Raw genomic sequence first — 20,123 nt, 5'->3', positions numbered from 1 at the left:
TGGAGAGAAGACAAACAACGTGTCTCCAAGTGAGAGCGAAGTTTTCCACGCGGCTTCCCAAGCACTGATTGGTTAAAAGAGGTAAAAGAGGGAGATATTTTTATTGGTCAGGACGCCAGAAGGTACCAGTGATTGGTCCAAGCCCAAGGCGGTTATTTTATAGACGAGGCTGTTGCTTGCTGCTCTCACTTTGTTCCTGGGAAGCGGGGGGAGCAGAGGAAAGTTGAGCGATTTGGGGTGCCTGGGGATTCCGTCTGTACAGTATTAAGTTTTTTAGCAACTTGGCCTTTTTGAAATCTTGTTTTCCGTTAATGAATGAGCCCAAGTGGCAGCCCATTTAATTAATCCATTTGCAGCCCAGTTAATTTACTAGAGCCTCATTTAGGGTTAGAGGTCTGAGTTACTGACATTCTTAACGCACCTAGGATTATTGCCCCGTTCTTTAATCCGTTTTGCTAAGTTTTTAAATATATCAATTCAGGCTTATTTTAGACAAAGCAAACACAAGCTTTTCTCCCCATGCAGTTAATATTTTCTTCATTTTAAAAGAATCCATGTCTAATTAATCCATTAATACATGCATTGATTGCATCTCTTTTTTGTGATCTTACCGATTTACCTGTTTGTCAGATTTTTACAACGACCTCATTTTAACAAACAGGTTTGCTATATTTTTCATTTCTGGGTTCTATCAAGCTGGTTTCTCCATCTCAGTTAACTGTTTAGATCTCATTAATTAGTCATGTTCAAAGGTTGTTAATTATTGCCTCAAGTTTAATTGAAGATGATTCCCCCCTTGTTAACTTAATTATTGCTTCTGCCAATTTCCTCACATTAAAAAAAATCTGTGCTAGTGTTCTTAGCGTTCTTATTTTCTTCCCATTAAAAATATTCTTAACTGCGTGATCAGTTAGCTATCTTTTTTTCTTACACATCTGATGTGTGCGTATCTGATTAATTGGTTTCTGGAGCAGATTGAAATAACCCTTCATAAATTGGCCATTTGAGTATTACCACTAAATGGCACATCCTCTAATTGAGTAAAATTATTTGTGTGTCCATTTATTCATCCTTCCCTTGCCATTACTCCAGGCATCTCCCTTAATTAATTTGATACGGGAATCAAACTGATGTAGTTATAGGGTCTTCAACAAAATAGCTCAAATTCTAGGGAAGAATCAGTAATTTTTGGCCTCCAGCAGGAAGCCTGGATTTGCAAGGTTTGAGGAAGCGACCAAATTCAACATGTAGTAGCTTGCTTGGGGCATTAATAAATACTAGGAAGAGGAGTCTGGCTCTTGAGAAGTGAATCCCATTCCCAGTACAGGTGTGGGCTACAGTGTATTCTGCCTGGAGGAAAGGGCCATCATTTATAGGGGGGAACCCTCTTCCAAGAGTTTAGGAGTATCTGGAAGTCTTACAGCCTCACTGCTAGAAAAGGGGAAACATCTATTCTGCCATGTTCTATTACCCCAGCGTTTTGCAACGCCATACAGGATGCTTTGCTACAATTTGGTAAGGATCTTGCTTTGAGGAATGGGGTTGATTGCCAGCGTAGGTTGCTGGCAGCTGCCCACACCTCTCTGTATATTTCCCCCCCCCCGGGTGTATCTCCCAGGTTGGCCGCGACTGGCGCTACCAAACTATTGAAGCGAGAGTACCTGAAAGTCAATGTCCCACAAACCTGGTGAGTAGAGTGATGCGAGGGAGACATGAATGAGGGATGGAAGAAATATATGTGCTTAATGAGGAAGGATTGGTGAATGGGGCTGCATGCAGAAGGTCCCATGTTCAATCTGTGGCATCTCCAGTTGAATGAACCAGGGAGCAGCTAATGGGAAAGACCTTTTTCTGCCTGAGATCCTGAGGGAGTTACTGCCATTGTTGGTGGTCCCCGTGGCTCAGATGGATTGCTCCTGTTCACCAGGAGCCATGCATTCAGTATCATGCGTCCAATTTTATGGAACTCCCTTCCAGCTGAGCTCAGGCAGGCCCTCTCCCTACTGAAGACTTTTTAAATTTATTTTTTAATGCTGGCAGGGATTTTAACTGAATTCTGGTTTCATTTTTTTAAACAGATTTTTATTTGCACTGTATTGAGTAAGTTCCTTGTACACCACTTAAGAGATGATTGTAATTAACCATATAGATGGTTGAAATAAATAAGTAAATAATGCCCAGATAAGGTATAACAGGAGGTAGGGACCCTGCGGCCCACCCTATGGACTCCCAATTCTCATCAGCCTCAGCCACCAGAGATGATAGGAGCTGGAGGCCTTCAACAATAAGAGGGGCACAGGTTCCCCAGCCTGGGGCGAGAATTTGAGAGTGCTGTTTTAGATTGCACATTTAGAATCTTCCTTTCCAGCCCCAACTTGAATCTAGGCCAGGGTTGCAAGTGGGGGAAGTAAGTAAGGGAAACTGCTAAGGAATCCTGGGAAGTATTGCTTGTTTATTGTTTGCTCTGTGAGGGATAAACTACAGTTCCCAGGAACCTCCTTTGTGGGGAGGGGGAAATGTACTTTGAATGAGCTTTAAAAATATGGTGCGTACGCAGCCTTAAAGGGTGTGCTCCCAATTCCTCCTTTGAAAGCCGCTGGTTCAAAGGTGAATCGTTTTATGACAAGGGAAAGGCCCCGTCTACCTGTCAAAGTGGCCTGCGGAAAGTGGGAGAGTTGTAGATTCTGCCCACATTTAGTTCCCCATCCCTGTCCAAAGGGCTGTTTGACAGCAGTGATTGCCAACCAGCAACCCATAGAGCAGTTTTGGCTCACAAGATGTCTGACGGCCAGTCAGATGCCACAGCACCTTGTTGTCCAATTTCTCTCCATCCTTTCAGAGCGAGGGGAGAGAAGAAACTGGAATGTCCTCTGTAGCTTCAGGGTTATGAGCAAGGGCTTTGTGTATTCTGCAGTTGTACCACACAAGAACACGGAAATTTAAAAAATAATTAAAAAGCAAGAATCTAGCCCTTACTTAAGGTGTGCAAAGATCAGCTTGAAAGTCAGCAGATAATGTCAGGCAAAGCCTTGGGAGTTAGCAGACGTCAGAGCTTGAAAAAGTTACTTTCTTAAACTACAGCTCCCATCAGCCCCAGCCAGCATGGCCACTGGATTGGGCTGCTGGGAGTTGTAGTTCAAAAAAGTAACTTTTCCAAGCTCTGGCAGAAGTACTGGACTTTGGTAACCGTAGATGAGCCTTGGCCAGCCTGGAGCCCTCCAGATGTTTGGACTACAATTCCCATCAGTCCCTGCCAAAGAGGGGAAGGGATAATAATGGCCCAGTCTCTGGGGAAGGGATATATGAAGCTGACTGCAGATCAGGTGTAGAGGTGTGATTTCTGGGATTTTCCTCCTGTTGCAGTGAGGAGATCATGGCCTTCATCCTCGTGAGAGCCCCACCACCCATGCCTGGTGCTCCTCGGCCCCGATTCTCGCTCTACCTCTCTGCTCAGCTACAGTATGGGGTGGTTCGCGTGTACAGCCGGCAGTGCCAGTATCTTATCGGTATGACCCTTCCCGTGCAATCCCACCCCCCTCCATTTGGTATGACGCCTTCTGAGCTTTTTCACGTCCACCCCATTTGTCCCTTTCTGATTATGGTCGATGCTCCTTCTTCCTGACACCTCCCCCACCCTCTTACCTGTGACTTAATTGCCTTCCACCATGGCCACACACAGTATATTTTCCTCCCAAGTCTCCCAAATGATCTTGGTCCAAGAAATTGGTGTTTGTGTGTGGTGCGCTTGTTTTCCTCTTCCCTCACCCTCTCTTTTACCTTTTGTGTCATCTCTTTTTAGATTGTAACCCAGAGAGGAAGAGACTGTTATAACTGTAGATTTATACGGCACTCTGAGCTTTTCTGGCTGCAGAGTGGGGCACAAACCCTTTGAATTAATGAATGAAAGAGTGATTAGGGAACCAAGAGGTGGTTCTTCTGAGTTTGGCTGTCTCACCCTGACCCCCATTCTGCCTTCTTTCCATTTCAGAGGAAATCCAGCACATCTTGGAACGGCTGAACCGGGCCCGGCAGCAGATCCGTATTGACCTGACGGACCTGGAGCAGTGAGTGATCCCTTTTTCGCAGGGTGGCTTGCGGGGGCTTATGTGTCTGCTTGGCCTTAAGCTTCCTCGGAGGGCCTCCTTGGGCAAGCCAATCTCCTTTAGGAGCCTCAGTATCCTCTTCTGCAAAATCAGAATATCTTTAGACAAACCTGTGATGCCAACACACTTGGAATATTACAGCCCTGGTTGCTGCGTCTCAAAAAAGATTAGAAAAAAAGTTAGAAAAGATGCAGGAAAGGGCAACGAAAATGATCAGAGGGGTGGAGCGACTTCCCCTATGAGGAAAAGTTGCAACATTTGGGGGCTTTTAGTATGGAAAAGAGGCACATAAGGTAGGGTAAGACTGAGGTGTATAAAATCATGCGTGATGTGGAGAAAATTGATAGAGAGGAATTGTTCTCCCTCATAGTATTAGAATCCAACAAAGCTGAATGCTGAGAACTTCAGGACAGACAAAAGGAAGCCCTCCTTCACACACATCGTTAACCTGTGGAATTTGCTGCCACAAGATATTGTGATGGCCACCAACTTGGATGGCTTTAAAAGGGGTTTAGACCAATTCAAGGAGGATAAGGCTATCAATGGCTACTAGACACGGTGCCCTATATATATATTACTTCCAGCATAAGAAGCAATAATAGCAATTCCTGAGGGATGAGAGTGGCAGTGCGCTGTTACGTGTTGCTTGTGGTTGGCCACTCTGGGGAACCTGGTTGGCCACTCTGGGGAACAGGAAGCTGGGTTAGGTAGGCCTCTCACCTGAGCCAGGTGGATGCTGATGTTCTTGTGTTCTTGGTCCCTCCCAGGGAGCAGGGGGTGGTGGCTTTGCACTTTTAAAAATGTGTTGGAGGGTTGAGTGTCAGTCTGAGAACATATCCCAGAACCCTTTGCAGCACCCGAGGGCATATGTTTGACGCTGAAGGGTTTTTGGATGGTAAGAGAAAAAAACATAAGGGCCTTTGCTGCTGCACCAGGCCTAAGGGGGCCCATCTAGTCCAGCATTCTGTTCTCATGGCTAACCGGATGCCCGAATGGGAAGTTCACAAGCAGGACGTGAGACAGTGTGATGCAGTGTTTAGAGTGCTGGACTAGGGACATGCTAGAATTCTGCCCAATTTGGATTTGGTATAGAATTTTCCATTAATTCGCTTCTTCTCTACAGTTGCCTATCGGAGTTTTATATAGTCATTTTCCACAGCTATTTTTAAAAACAGATTTTTTTAAAAAAAAATCCTCTCAAATATCAATATTAAGAAAGGAAATTTTATTGATATTTCCTTTCATTTATCAATATTTCCTGTCAAAATGTCAGTATGTAAAAATATTTTTAAAAAATATTGTTATTTCCTTTAAAAATATTGATTTTAATATCAGGGTTTTTTGCGAGGGGAAAAAACAGATTGGTAGCATCCTCGGGTTCCTGATCTGACTATTCTGACTGCCAAAGACATTTAAAAGTCCCTGGTAAGGCAGGGGTGTGGTGGGAGTCAGTCTAGGGTACTGTAGTGGGTCAGAGCACGATCCCTGAGCTGCAAAGTCTGAGGTTCGAATCTTAACTCTGCCATCAGCCAGATAGGTAGCATTAAGGAGCCACCGTCTCTTAGCATCTCTAGCTAATAAAATAAATAATAGCCCCATCTGCAACATGAGAATGAACACATGGGCCTACTTTACAGGATTGTTGGCGAATAAGTACCAAGATATGGTATGTGAGACATGCAGGGGAAAGATAAAGAGCAGGCGGCTTTTTGGGACCCCTTACAGTTTGTTGGAGTTAACCTTTTCCATCTCCTTCCCTGAACTCCAGGCAGGGGTTGCTGCTCCCTGATCAGCTGGCCCTCATGGGATCTCTGGAGGAAGCTCCGGACCCCTTCTTTGGGATGATGGAGCCGGTGCTGCCCAGCCCTGTATCCATTCCACACGTAAGATGATCTCCTCTCCGTCCCGCTCACCCTCTGCTGCCCAATCCCATTGCTCTGTCTCCGGTGCTGACGGGTTCGAACTGGCGGGCTGGAAGGCAGGGAGCCCAACAGGAGGGGGCGCCTGAGCCAATGACAAGCAGAGGCAACTAATTCTAGTTGTGTCCCCATCCTCCTCCTTATGGGGCAACACTGAAGACTAAGGCGGAGGGAGCTGACAGGTAGGTCCACTCCCTGGGTTTGCTGGAGGTAAGCAGGCGGGCAGGTGGGGCAGCTGGCTGAGGGCAGAGTGAGGTTGGGGGGCAGTGTCCTATGTGCCCTCATGTGCCAGCCTCCACTGTCTGCCTCTCACCTGTTGCTGGTGCATCCCTGCATCCCGGCAGTGGCTCAGGGAGGAGCAGATGAGATTCCATCTCTTCTTCCATTCCTTCTAGGTCCGATCCATCCTGGAAGCAGCTACCCCTGAAAGAAGCCCTCTGGAACGTCTTCCTCCATCTCTTTGGGGCTGGAAGGCAGGTGAGTCAGGAGCTCAGGTTGTGGAGGGGGATCACGAGGACGGTATCCCAGTCGATGGGGTTTGGCCATTTTGCTTCCCCAAACATTAAAGCCACCAGAAAAGAGGGAAATGGTAGCCAGATCCTGACACGGAGGCAGTGCCCACCTCTCCTTCTCGCTGTGCAGCAGTCCAGAGTGCTCTGCTGCCTCAGAAGCTGTGCCCTTGACTCTGGAACACCAAGCTTTTTAAAGTACAAGGCTTTGTGTATTTTTGCAGCTGGCTGGAGGATTTATCATCCATCTGAGCTTTTTTTTAAAAAAAACAACAAAGCAAGTTTCTAGTCCTCAGCGCTACAAACATTTGGCTTTAAAGCGTGTGGACAGTGCCTAGTGAAGCCTCAGTCTGGAAGGCGGGATGGGAATGGGGCCAGTGGCGGTTTACATTAAAAAAAATTAAAAACTGCAAACCGCACCTTTGCTCACAAACTTTCCCCCTTCCCCTCCCGCACTGTCGTTTCCTCACTATCCTTTTTTCTGTTGCATGCTCCTTAAGAGCAGAGTCCTGGCTATGTTTCCTATGCAGCTGCGTGAGGGGCCACGCGCTCAAATGGTGCAGCGTATGAAGAGTAATAACAATTAACTTGAAAAAACTGCCTCTGCGTTTTTAGTATTTCAGTTTTGGCACTTCTAAGATGGTTTTTAGAGTTTCTACTCTTGTTTGGTTCTACATCGTGCTGCGTTGAGGCCTTGCTTTAGGCCAAAAGCCAGGGTGTGACTTACGTACGGAACTAATCCCTGGTTCCGTTCGCTCCAAAGGGGAGTTACCCATCACCGTCTCTCCTGAAACAATCACTCTCAAGGAGCCTGAACCCATCACCTTGCTGAAGATTGAAGTAAGTTTATTGCTCAGGTGGAGAGGGGGGTAGATTGGGGTGGATCTCAGGTTCAGGGGCCAAAGATGGCCCTCTAGGCCTCTCTGCCTGGCCCTTGGGACTCTCACTTGCCCTGCTTCACACCTTCCTGGAGTGCTTTTGCCTGGCTAGAATGTACCCTTGCTAATACCTCTTGCTTGCCCAGATGGAGGACAGAAAGGGGTGTGTGAGTGTGTGTAGAAACTCGCCTACCGTGCAAAGGTAAACTTTACATTCATTGCTCTGTCCATTTTCTGCCTCTGACCCTGCCCATCCCCGGAAGGTTGCCCAGGAGGGTGAGGCTCTTGGGCTGACAAAGGCTCCCCACCCCAGAGGAGGGCAGAGCATGATGACATTGTCCTGGATGGCCGGGGTGAGCACTTTCAGGAGAGTCACGCCGTTTGTCTTCCTTTCCTGCCTGCCGCAGGGAGAGCGAGATCTGCCCGAAATCACAGCGCAGGAGATCGACCTGTTGGTCGAACAGGAGGGGTTTCTGGTGCCTGGCGAAGAGAAGCCTCTGCGGTCGCCCCGCGTTTCTTCCAGGAAAAGGCGTGCAGAAGAAGGTGAGCGGGGCGGGGGGGGGGACCCAGCTAAGGAGCACAGCTGCGCTGCAGGCCCGGCTCCCTGTTCTCTTCCAGGCACAATCCATCGTGATCCCCAAACCCCGGGGAATGCTGAAGCCCCGTCTTATCTTAGGGATGGCCGCCTCATCCTCCTCTAGCGCCCCCTTTTGCTCTCTGTGGCCCATGGGGAGGGAGCTTTTAGCTCAGTGGCAGAAGCCAAGGTTTGCATGCAAAGGGTTCAGTCCCTGAGATGATAGTCTAATGGCCTGGCTAAGAATACATCATGTTCATCACGACTAGTCTCTCTGTTAGACCATCTGCATATTGGTGCTGTTAGGTCAGTTTTGGACTCTGGGGTCAATGGTCTGATTAGATGGCGCATGGCTTTGCTTCCTTCAAAATGCAGTAACCCACCAGCCTTGCTGCGTTTGGGAGGGTGGGGGCCCTCCTGCCCTTTTCTGTTGAGTGGGGCTCTGTGCTCCTGCCCTTAAGTCCTGCCCTGATGGTGCCCACTGAGCTCCAACTGGAAAGGCCCAAGGAGAGATGCTCTGTCCTGACCTCCCCACCCCAAACTCCATCCCACCCATCCTACTGCTGCCATAGGTTTGCAAAAACCGAAGCATTTTCTGGACGCTGCACAGGTTACAGGAAATGAAGGAAATAGTAAAGCATTTCTTGATTGTTTTAGTTTCTTTTTAACGTTGCCAGATCTCCAAGGACGTGGCCAGCTGTTAAAAGGGGCAGATTTCTCTGTTTGCTGCCAGCCTCTCTCTCTCCCTGCCTCCCCTTTTGCTTTCATCTCTCCTTTTCTCTCTTTCAGAGTCTGCGGAGGAAGTCAGAGAACAGGAGCCTTTGGTGTCCTTGGGGCTGTCGCCTCCCACACGGTAAAGGGAGGGACGGAGAGGAGATTTGAAGACCGTTCTAGAGGCTTCTGGTCCCAGGGTTTGAATGGTGTGTTTGTCCTTGGGTGAAGAAGGGGCAGGCAGATTGACCCAGAAGGCTGGTGGAGGCAGACATTCAATCACCTTCTTTTCCCAGAACATTGAAAGGGGTTTCTGCATCCTGTCTGGTCAAACCAAGATTATCAAGGGGATGGAGCAACTCTCTATGAGGAGAGGTTGCGGCATTTGGGGCATTTTAGGTTAGAGGAAAGGTGCGTAAGAGGCGACCTGAGTGAAGTGTCTTGAATTACGCATGGCCTGGAGAGAGTGGATAGAGAAAAGGACATTTCCATCTATTGCCACTCATGGATGTCCAGTGAAAGTGTGCTGGAGGATTCAGGACATACAAGAGAAAGCTCTTCTTCACATAGCACATAGTTAAACTATGGAACTTGCTCCCAGAGGAGGCCGGGGTGGCAACCAACTTGGATATTATTTAATTATTACATTTGTATACCTCCCCATAGCTGAAGCTCTCTGGGGGGTTTACAACAATTAAAACGTAAAAACAAATATACAAATTTGAAAGCACGTATTTAAAAGCCAATTAAAAGAGGATTAGACAAATTCATAGAGGAGAAGGCTATCTATGGCTACTAGCCACGATGGCTGTGCTTGCCCACCACGGTCAGAGGGGCATGCTTCCGAACTGCAGGAGGGGACAGTGCTGTTGCGCTCAGGTCCTGCTCGTAGGCTTCCTGTTGAGGCATCCGGTTGCCCACTATGGGAACAGGAGGGTGGACTAATTGTGCCATTGGCCAGACCCAGCAGGCCCTTCTTAGGTTCTTAAACAAGCTGGGCAGGCTAGTATTTAAAGAACCTGCTGAAGCTGTTTTAGCAGAAGCAGTCGTTGGGACAAAAGGGATGCAGAGCCTGTGGCCCTCCAGGCTACAACTCCCACCACCCCTAACTGTTGGCTGGGGCTGATGGGAGTCGGAAGTCCAAGAGCCACTTGAGGGCACCCATGTTGGCAATCCCCGCTCAGGCACAGCATGCTTTGCTGCCCTAACTGTCTCCCTTAGTTCCTCGCCTTCTGCCTCCTTGCAGTCTGGATGGCACTCTGCTTGGAGCAAAGACCTTCTCTTCCACACCCAAACTTATTTTTATTTATTTATTGAATTTATATCCCGCCCCTTCCTCCCAAATGACTTTTTCTCTGTTTGTTGCTTTTATGTGGCTTCAAGTCGATAAATGAGTGACCTCTAATAGCAACTGTTATAAACCACCCTGTTCAGATCTTGTAAGTTCAGGTCTGTGGCTTCCTTTACGGAATCAATCCATCTCTTGTTTGGCCTTCCTCTTTTTCTACTCCCTTCTGTTTTCCCCAGCATTTTGGTCTTTTCTAGTGAATCATGTCTTCTCATGATGTGTCCAAAGCATGATAACCTGTTTCATCCTTTTAGCTTCTAGTGATAGTTCCATTTTAATTTGTTCTAGCACCCAATTATTTGTCTTTTTCGTGGTCCATGGTATGCGCAAAGCTCTCCTGCAACACCACATTTCAAATGAGTTGATTTTTCTCTGTAAAGGACCATAAACTTCACGCAGTGCCACAGATATTAATAAATGCAGCAGTGTCCTGCGATGGCTCCTCAAAGGCTAACAGAGGTCTTTTCCACATCGAGCTTTGGCGTGTCCACCACCACATTCTACAACCTGGTGTGTGCCACAGCGAGTCACGCAACGACAAATGAAAAGGAAATAGCGCCTGTGTGTTTTATTTCATAGGATTGGGGAAGAGCTGTCGGCGGCTGCAAGGGAGACAGGACTCCTGTTCACGGAAGAGATCCCACTCCCCAGCAAAGTCCCTCTGCTGCCTTTGGGTGAGTCGTGTGTGGAGCTCTGGCCTGCGGCTGCCAAAGAATATGGGAACATCGGCAGAGCCTTGCAGCTGGATCAGGCCTGCAGGACCTGACTTGACACCCAAAGGGGCTGGGGAAGTTGCTGGCTAGATGGCACTTTCTCACCTCTCTTATTTATTTATTTATTTATTAGATTTCTATCCTGCCCATCTACCCTCTAATAGGGCACTCAGGGCGCCTTACAAAAACAAAATCAAACATGTACATAATAAAATTATAAACAATAAAATCAGAAAACATTGAAATACATAAAATACAATTAAAATACATAAAATACTATATACCCACATATATACATATATATAGGGAGTGGTACTAAAGGGGACTACAAGAGTAAAATTTAATGTAGAAGGCATAAAATCAGTGTCAGGCTCTACCTTCAGTCACTTACACCCGCCCCTTGCTGTCTCCGCTATAGAGATGACACCTCTTTCAGAGGGACCCAGATTGCTGCCTTCTCCCCATTCGCCCCCTGTCAGTCCCCTGCTCGAGAGACGCTCTCCGCTGAGCCCTGAGGTAAGGCGAAAGGGAGGCGGGGAGGACAGGTCAGCCCTCCTGTGCAGAATCCCCGGGCGAAAGCGAAGGACTGTGGTTCAGGGGAAGAGCCTCTGCTCTGCATGCAGAAGGTCCCAGGTCCAATCCCTGACGGCATCTGCTGTCAGGCTGTGAAATATCCCTGCCAGCAAACTTGGACAGCTGCTGCCAGTCAGTGTAGGCAACACTGAGCTTGATGGACCCCAATGGTTTGACCCGGTCTAAGGCAGCTTCCCATCTTGAAATCAAAACGGGGGCTGCTGAAGGGCACGGGGAAGTGAGAGATGAACCGCAGCAGAACATCTAGAAGGTTCTCTTCTGCTCCTCCAGCTCCGCCTGCCTGCGTACGAGCCGTCCCTGCTGCGCCCCACCAGGCGGCGAAGGCAGCTGCGCTTCCTGGACGAGGTGACCCAGATTTCCCGAGAAGACTTCCAGAAACAGATCTTGGACCCGCAGACACAGTGTCAGCCCCTGGTAGGGGTTGGAATCATCCTTGAGCTGTGGAGTCGAAATCCTCTCCCTGCTCCATTCCCCTCCCCCTACATTATTTCCCGTGTTGGGAGCAACACGTATGTTGCAAATGGGCGAGGGCGAGTGCGACTATGTCATCCATGCTGGGTATGCAGAGATTGGACAACAGATAGTAGCTGAAATTCAGTACTGAGTTTAGATTTCAGTATCCTGAAAATCAAGGCTCTCTTAAAAATAATTAAATTCAAGTTTCTAGCCCTTAAGGCTGCAAATACAGGGTAGCAAGTGTTAAATGTCAGAAAAAGGAGTGGAGGCTGGAGTAAACAGGCAACATTTCAGTGCTCCACGGAGGCCTTTGTCCTTTCCCATATTATAAGCAGGAAAAAGATATATTATGCAAAGCAACTCAGGATGCAAGTTGTAGTCCAAAACAACTGGCAGGCACCAGCTTAGGGAAGACTAACATGCCTGCTGTTTGCGCCCCCTTCCTCCTTCTAGGAGATGATACTTCTCCCACCAAAGAGGCTGAAGACTCCAGCAGAGCTTTTAGGAACTCCAACATACGGCAAGTGCTTTTCTCTGGCCGTTTCTCTCCCTTCTCGTGTGGCCTGGAGGGGGTACCCAAGTGCAGATTTTGACCTGAAAGGATGAGGAGCAGCCAAAAGAGACTAAAGAAGAATGGGGTTTTTTTGGGGGGAGGGGGTTGCATGCCCTGAAATCTGGGCTGGCAAAAAAGAATGTATTGCCCGTCCTTCATCAGTACTGATCTTGGAGTTTGGATCGAGGTGGGGGAACCTTTAGCCCTCTGGGTATTGCTGGGCTGCCACTCCCATCATCCCTTGACCCCATCGGCTGTGCTGGCTGGTGCTGACGGCAACTGGAGCCTCGGCAAGTCAGCTTCTGCAAGTCGACAGGGTCCCTCCCGCTCTCGGCCCAGACTATAGATGTAAGGCTTGCCTGCTGTTTGGGGAGGCTGAGGCCGGCGTTTATCATGAGGTCTGCACGTGTCTCTCTGCTTTTCTTCCCTAGTAGTCCAAGGGAAGGGCCATTGCTGAGTGGCAGAGCATAGGGATGCAGAAAGCTGCCTTATGCTGAGTCAGGTCATTGGTCTGTCTAGCTCAGTATTGTTCACACTGACTGGCAGCAGCTGCCCAGCGTTCCAGGCAGGAGACATTTCCAGCCCTACCTGGGGATGGCGTCAGGGATTGAACCTGGGGCCTTCTGCATGCAAAGCAGGTGTTCTCAGGCGGGGCTGGGAAAGCCTTCTGGTTGAAACGCTGGTGGGCTGCTGCTAATCGGTGTTGGCCAGTGTTTCTCAAACAGTGGGGCCTTGGGCCACTTTCAGGTGCGGCTTTCAGCCTGCCCAGGGCCTTCCCTCACTTGCAGGCCTCGCCTCCTAGCTGTGCTGCGTCGTCCATGGATTGGACCTGTGCCCGTTTCCAGCCACTCTCCTGCATGCTGAGTGAAAGTGGCTGACAGAGAAGCTTGAGGCAGGGAGGTCTTCCTCCTCTGAGGGGAAAAGGGCCGGAGGAGGTGTTGAGAAGGAACTTAAGAAGTCAGATAATAAAACTGAAAATAGGAAAGAAAGGGGATGGTAAGAGAGGAAAGAAGAAGTTGACTGTGGAAGGATTAGGGAGAAGTGTTGATAGACAGTGGGAATTGTTTTGAGGGTGGGGAGACAAGGTACACGTTGAGTGTGAAAAGAGAATGGGAGAAGAAATCACTGGAGATGAGTAAATATGTTTTGGGTGGCATGTACGAGCAGGAAGGTTAAAATATACAAAAGAACAACCCTTCTCTACTCAAAGCCTCTGGTTCAGCAAATTCTTCCTAAAGGAGGGAGGCTGAGTCGCAATTCCTCCAGAGTCTGCACTTAGGTTGTGGGGAGCTCAGCTGTGGAACTCCTTGCCACAAGGAAAGCACTGTGGCAATGGAATAAGCAGTTCCCAAGAATGGATTAGATAATCAAATAGAAAATGATGACAGTAACTGCCAATTTTCCCTCCGTCTGCCACTGTGTTGTGACTGGTGGGCCTCAGTAAAATTTCAGGTGGGCCCTGTAGGTAGACAGTCTGAGAACCCCTGGTGTAAATACTGACCTGGATGGACCCTAGTGGTCTACCTCATTAAAAGGCAGCTTCTGATATTCCTAATTGTCCCCCCTCCTCCTTCAACTCCAGGGACAACTGCTAAGGGGGAGGTGGAATGAGAAGCGGGGACAAACAGAGGAGAGTTAGAGGCTCCGTAACCTTCTCCTTTTTTCTCTGTTATGTTTTCAACGAAGCTTTTGCAATCCTCAACCACCAGAACTGGCTTGGGGTTCCCTCCCCCCATTTGATGACTGTAAACATGAGTGAGGCCTCAGTTATGATTCTGACTTGACACGTTCTGCTGAGGGAACGCTCTTCCTAGCCTTAGCCTTGTTTGGGAGAGGCAGTGTGGCGCAGTGGTTAGAGTGTTGGACTAGGACCTGGGAGACCAGGGTTCAAATCCCCATACAGCCAAGAAGCTCGGTAGGTGGCCTTGGGCCAGTCACTGCCTCTCAGCCTAACCTACCTGATGGGGTTGTTGTGGGGATTAAATGAGGAGGGGGAGAACCATGTTTGTATGCCACCTTGAGCTCCCTGGAGAAAAGGTGGGATATAAGTGCAATAAATAATAATTATTATTTTAGGGAGAAGAGACAGCAGGTCAGGAGGGTCCCCCTGACTTGCAGGCAGGATTGAGCCCCCTGCACATCTCTCCAGAAATTTAAGCCCTTGCTCCATTACTTCATCCCCTTAGGATGGATGCATCCCACCCTCAATGACCTCTGGGCCCGCTGCACCAACCTCCAGCGCGTGGATTATGCCAGGCAGCGAGCAGCAGCAGCGGAGGAAGAAGCACTGAGAGAGGAGGAGGAAGCAGTGCAAAAAGCTGAATTTCCCAGTGAGCTGGAGGTAAGGAGCGCGGCTTGAATCTGTTGCTGCTGCTGGTTGGCTGTTGAAAATCCACATGGCGTTTGATGGCAGTTCCACAGTGTTTGATTCAAATGGTTAGGGGTTTTATAAATTTTGGACGTTGCTGGCAGTGCCAAAAGAGGATCTTAGCTGTGATAGGGGAGCCCCAGCTCAAACAGCTACCCGGTTCTCACCTTTATAAAAAGATGGGCTGCATTGCCACTGGAGGATGTTCTCTGGCTTACAAGATGGGCTGCGTTGCATTAAAAAAGAGGGTTGGACAGATGCATGAGTTTATCAAAGGCTGTTAGGCACTGGGAAATTAGAGCCTCCATGTCCATAGTCAGTCTATCTCCAAATATCAGATGCTTGCTGGGCCAAGCAGTTGGGAATTCTGAGAACGGGTGGGCCAGGAGGCAAATGGCTGACCACTCTTGGGAACAGCACCCTAGGGAGTACACTAGGGCTTTTTGGTCAGATACAGCAGGGCAGTTACTATGTTCTCTCTTTGAACTTCTGTGATGCTCCAGAGAGGATCAGCCCTGGGAAACCTGGATCCAGGTCCCCACCTCTGTGGGAAGAGAAATCCCAAGCATGGCTGTGTGAGCATCTGTTTCCCACGTAGAGCCATGGTCCCTCTCATCCCTTGTCCTCATGCAAAGCCCTGTCCCGCTCCCCAACCTGGCCACCAGCACTCCTCCTCACTACAGTGCCAAGCAGTCGCGATGCTCATCCAGTGTCCAGTGGCACCACAGCAGCTCAGCCAGTGAAGCGCAAGAGGGTGAGGTGGCCCACAGCAGTATAAAGACAGGACACTGCCTTTTACCTAGTCAGACCATTGGACCATCGAGCATGGTACTGTCTACACTGGCTGGCAGCAGCTCTTCAGGGTTTCAGGCAGGGATTCCTCCTGCTCCTACCTGGAGATGCCGCCAGGGATTGAACCTGGGACCTTGTGCGTGCAAGGCGGATGCTCTGCCACTGAGCTGCGGCTGGGATCGCCTTGCCCCTTTGATGCTCAGTGCTCCTTCCTCTTTTGCAGGAGCTGCGAGCAGCAGAAGAACCAAGTGTGCCACCTGTGGGCTCCTCAGGTGGGTCGGCGAGGTGGCCTCTCAAGGTCATATGGGGGGCATGAGGTGGTTCACTCTCCTTCTCAGACAACAGGGCTGGCTAACCCTGCAACTCAAGGGCCTGATCTGGCTGCTGAAGACCCACCAATTTTGGTGGCAGTGGCAAAAAGGGAAAATAATGTTAAAGTAGACGCTGTGTTGAGGTGGGCAGAGCCCAGTGGCCCAACAGGGCTGCAAATTTCCCCTTCCCTGGTCATCAGATTGGTCATTTGAGCAGAGAGGTCAATGCCTCCCCCTTCTCCTCAGCTGTTCAACTGGGGGGGGGTGCTGACCATGCCCACTGCTAGCATATATTTGCCACTTTTTACAAAAAAATGTCTCGAAGTGGCGTTACCCTTAAAACACGAGTTAAACTGCAGTTTTATCACCATTTCTTCAGTTCGGTCATGATTCTACATCATTCACACTACATGCTATGTATCTGCTCATACAGGTTTGTTATGATTTATGGTAACACTTTTTATTGTCTCAGGAGGAGGGATTTTGGCTATAGGCGAATGTCCCCCTCAGGCAAAAAAAAGAAGCCACCCCATCACACAGCGTAATTGCTTATCCAGGATGGATGCGCCTTCTCTCATTGCAACCGCGCTGGACTTATTCCACAGCCCTTGTCTGAAACATGCCCCCCCCTTTCTCCCAAAGACACCAAACCTCCCTCCTCTCCTATGAAATACAAATATTTATTTTGGTTCCTCCTTGCAGAGATTTCCCTTGAGACAACCGAAGAAGAACTTCGGCCTAGCTTGGTGGTAGGTGAGGAGAGGTGAGGCCGGTCTTCTTTCCCTGTGCTGGATGAGTCTTTGCCTCCAAGGGAGGGAGCAGGGTGACTCTCTTCGCAGCTGAGCCTCCCTTTCTCTCCCTAAGGATCCTGCTGGAGCCAGAGGCGGCGGCGCTGCCTATTGTGCCCGAACTCCCTGAAATAAGTTTTGAGCTGCCCTTGGAGAAGGACGTGGTCACCATGGACTATGTGCGCAGGTGAGGCCGCAAAGGCCATTTCTCTTCCCCAGAGAATCCGGTTTGAAGGCAGAGAGGCCCACAGCTCTCTGGAAAGGACTGCTGTTTCATCTTTAAAAACAGCACACCTTCTCTTACTCTGCTTTGCAGAGGGGGAAATGGCAGGCCGCTCTGTGAAGGACAAGAGGCATGTGCTGGGAAAGGGGTGGCTCACACCACACTCTCAAAGAAAGAACACCAATAACCAGAACTGAGCAGCTTTTCTCTCTATTTCCTGCTTCTTCCCTGCGTTGCCCAACTCTGACCGCTCCCCTTCACTGCAGGTTCATTTCAGTCAGACTGGAACAGGCCGGGGAGATAGAATTTGACCAGCTGGTGCCCTTTGTGGCTTCTCGGGCTGTTGCCAGCCGAATATTCTACATTTGTTTGGGTAGGTAATGGAAGTGTGTGTGTGTGTGTGTGTGTGCGCGTGCGCAGCCCGCCCCCAACCAGTGCAGATCTCACCGCACAAGGTCATCTGAGGCCTGCTTTGCTGTTCCCTTGTTTGGTTTTATAAAGTAGCAATTACCAGAGGCTTTGCCCAGTAGCCAACCACTTGAGGGCAGCTGAAATTACTTTGTAAAAGCAAACAAGAGAAGGTGACAGAGAGGCAACCCAGCCTTGGCCCACCTTTGGCATCTCAAACTTCCTGTCAGAAGGCCCGCTTGTGATGGCTAAAAAAGTACTGAGGCCCACCTCTCACAAAATATTAAATATTAGACAGGCACCATCTCTGTTATCTTTTCAGCACCTACTGAAGCCCTTCCTCTTTCAACAAGCCTTTTAAGTAGAGACCTTATTCCAGCCTGCGTCTGTGTTGGAATTGCTTTTCAAAATGTTTTGCTTTAATGCTTTTAAGTCTTTCATTTTTAAGATATTTTAGTGTTTTGCCGACCTTTAATTTAATAAAGTGGTAAGAAATAAAACAGTGGCAGAGCTGACAGTTAATAATAGGATGAGCAGTCCAGTCAATACTAGCTTTCTGATGTAATTAGATATGCTTTTATAAGTGTTAAGTTGCTTTGACCCATATGTGATGAATAAAGAATTTCCCCCCTCACCCACCTTTTTCCTCCCCCCCCCACCTCCCAGTTCTTGCTGCCAACCAGTGCCTGCGCTTGGAGCAAAGGGAACCTTATGGACAGATTGTCATTAAACCTGGACCCCGTTTCCACCTAAGGTAGCTGCACTTGATAGACTCTTGCTGGTACAGATCTTGCCCTCTGGGATGCTCTGTTGCTCCCCAAGGTATGGGCAGAGGACGAATGCACCACTCCTCAGAGTGGGAGAGTTGCTTCCTCTTTCACATGGTGTTGGGCAAGAAAAGATGCACTTGTCGTTCAAACCTTCATTTTCTAACTGAATAAAGCCATTCCCCCCCCAAAAAAAAACCTTTCAAGTGAGAATCAGTTGGAGAGTCCTTTTATCTGCCATCTGGGGCTCTATCTTCAGCAGGGGAGGCCCTGTTGGTGGTGCCATCCCTGGAAGTTGCCTTGGCGAATGCCCTCCCTATTGAGATGGTTTAACTTTTTGGAAGAACCTAAAGACATTCCTGTTGGCCCAGGCGTGTATGTGGGGGCTGCAAGATCTGTTCCTGGCAACCCTGGAATGAGCTGTGAGAGGAGGTGATAAAGCAGTTTTAATTATATTCCATTAATGATGCATTTGCTGCCCTGGGCTCCTTTGGGAGGCAAGGTGGGATATGAATTTAATGAATAAACAAAGTTTGAATGTCCAGCATGCAAGAATTCCGCACCCACCCACTACAGAAGAATTGCCTTGTAGAGGGAGAGGGCCGTGATGCTTACAGCATGGGCCAGACTTGGAAGCTCTGAAGGAAACGGCAGGCAACCATCTTGCTTTATTTATTTATTTGATTTATATCCCGCCCTTCCTCCCAGCAGGAGCCCAGGGTGGCAACCAGCATTGACGCTAAGCTGCTTGTACTCAGCCTGCCTACCTGCCCTTTTGCTAGCAGACCAAACCTCTTGTGGCTTTTAAAGGCCCAGTCAGGACAATGGGTGGTGTTAATGGAGGGTCAGAGGATGGGCAGGTTTGGCCCTAGCTGAAGCCCCAGGCTGCTGCTCTGTGGTAGAGCACCTGCTTTGCATGCAGAAGGCCTCCAGGTTCAGTCCCTGATGGCATCTCGGTGAGGCTGGAAACGGCCCCTGCCTGCAGCGTAGGCAGTATGGAGGTAGCTGGACCAATAGTCCAACGCTGTATTTGGCAATGTCCTGGGCTCCCATCTCCCATGATGTCTCTACGGCCTAAGGGCATTGCATTGTGGACCACTTAAGATGGCAGGCGAGAGCCGGTGTGGTGGTTAAGGTGCTGGACTACGACCTGGGAGACCAGCGTTCGAATCCCCACACAGCCATGAAGCTCACTGGGTGACCTTGGGCCAGTCACTGCCTCAGAGGAAGGCAAAGGTAAACCCCCTCTGAATACCACTTACCATGAAAACCCTATTCATAGGGTGGCCATGAGTCGGGATCGACTTGAAGGCAGTCTGCTTCCATTTTCAAGACAGCAGGCAGCCACCACAGCTGGGAGCTGAACAGGACTTGCATTCCAAAGCACCGCTGTTACTGACAAGGAGGCTGCCTTGCCCCAATGGCCATAAGAACATCAGAGGAGCCTGTTGTGGCAGATGCTCTTTCGGGAAGCCCACAAGCAGGACCCACGTGCCAGAGCACTCTCCCCTCCTGCAGCTTCCAACAGTGGAGGCAGAGCCCTCTTGTTTGAGTGGCAGTGGCTGCCCTGGCTCTTGAGATAGGAGCCCCTCTCTACCTCAGAAGTAACCGGAGATGGCAGGGCCTGAACCCAGGCCCTCCTGCATATAAGAAAATGAGTGCTCTACTACTGAGCCAGTGTGGTGTAGTGGCTAAGGTGTTGGACTACGACCTGGGAGACCAGGGTTCGAATCCCCACACAGCCATGAAGCTCATTGGGTGACCTTGGGCCAGTCGCCGCCTCTCAGCCTCATGAAAACCCTATTCATAGGGTCGCCATAAGTTGGAATTGACTTGAAGGCAGGACATTTTTACTACTGAGCCATGCCCCTGCCTGAAAGCAAGCAGAGTGCCTAGGGTTTGCTTCCTCACTCCATTTATACCCCACCAAGGGTGGTGTACAAACAGTTCTCCCTCTCCCAATTTTATCCTCACAACAACCCTGTGAGGTAGGTTAGGCTGAGAGAGGGTGACCAGCTCAAGGTCACCCAGTGAGCTTCATGATTTGAACCCTGGTATCCCAGCTCCCAGTCTGACCAATATAGCACACTGGTCCTGGCCAATGCACT

General features: G+C 49.2%; 1 protein-coding gene across 3 annotated transcripts; it reads left to right on the top strand.

The window, feature by feature from the left end:
* On the top strand, window positions 1–18,188 carry REC8 (REC8 meiotic recombination protein). 3 transcript variants are annotated; one of them, XM_061589326.1, is made up of 19 exons: window positions 1–81; window positions 1,619–1,687; window positions 3,364–3,506; window positions 3,989–4,064; window positions 5,872–5,986; window positions 6,418–6,499; window positions 7,295–7,371; window positions 7,817–7,952; window positions 8,773–8,836; window positions 10,622–10,716; window positions 11,174–11,271; window positions 11,620–11,763; window positions 12,259–12,325; window positions 14,545–14,699; window positions 15,742–15,790; window positions 16,532–16,592; window positions 16,694–16,804; window positions 17,107–17,213; window positions 17,915–18,188. In XM_061589326.1, the coding sequence occupies exons 3-19, from the start codon at window positions 3,374–3,376 to the stop codon at window positions 18,004–18,006; spliced, it is 1,662 nt and encodes a 553-aa protein (XP_061445310.1). In that variant the 5' UTR covers window positions 1–81; window positions 1,619–1,687; window positions 3,364–3,373; the 3' UTR covers window positions 18,007–18,188. The 3 variants fall into 3 exon arrangements, with proteins under 3 accessions (XP_061445310.1, XP_061445309.1, XP_061445311.1); XM_061589325.1 differs by lacking the exon at window positions 1–81 and adding an exon at window positions 1,049–1,515; XM_061589327.1 differs by lacking the exons at window positions 1–81; window positions 11,620–11,763 and adding an exon at window positions 1,049–1,515.
* Window positions 18,189–20,123: the final 1,935 nt, after the last annotated feature.

The sequence above is a fragment of the Rhineura floridana genome, chromosome 11 (genome assembly GCF_030035675.1).
Source record: "Rhineura floridana isolate rRhiFlo1 chromosome 11, rRhiFlo1.hap2, whole genome shotgun sequence".
NCBI lineage: Eukaryota > Metazoa > Chordata > Lepidosauria > Squamata > Rhineuridae > Rhineura > Rhineura floridana.
This window is presented reverse-complemented; position numbering and strand designations above follow the sequence as displayed.

Excerpts from the sequence above, each read along its gene's own strand:
- REC8 (XM_061589325.1), top strand. The coding sequence starts at position 1,460 with ATGTTCTATTACCCCAGCGTTTTGCAACGCCATACAGGATGCTTTGCT. Across the intron at positions 1,516-1,618 it reads GGATGCTTTGCTACAATTTG|GTTGGCCGCGACTGGCGCTA; the intron begins GTAAGGATCTTG and ends TGTATCTCCCAG. Across the intron at positions 16,593-16,693 it reads TTGGTGGTAGGTGAGGAGAG|GATCCTGCTGGAGCCAGAGG; the intron begins GTGAGGCCGGTC and ends TCTCTCCCTAAG.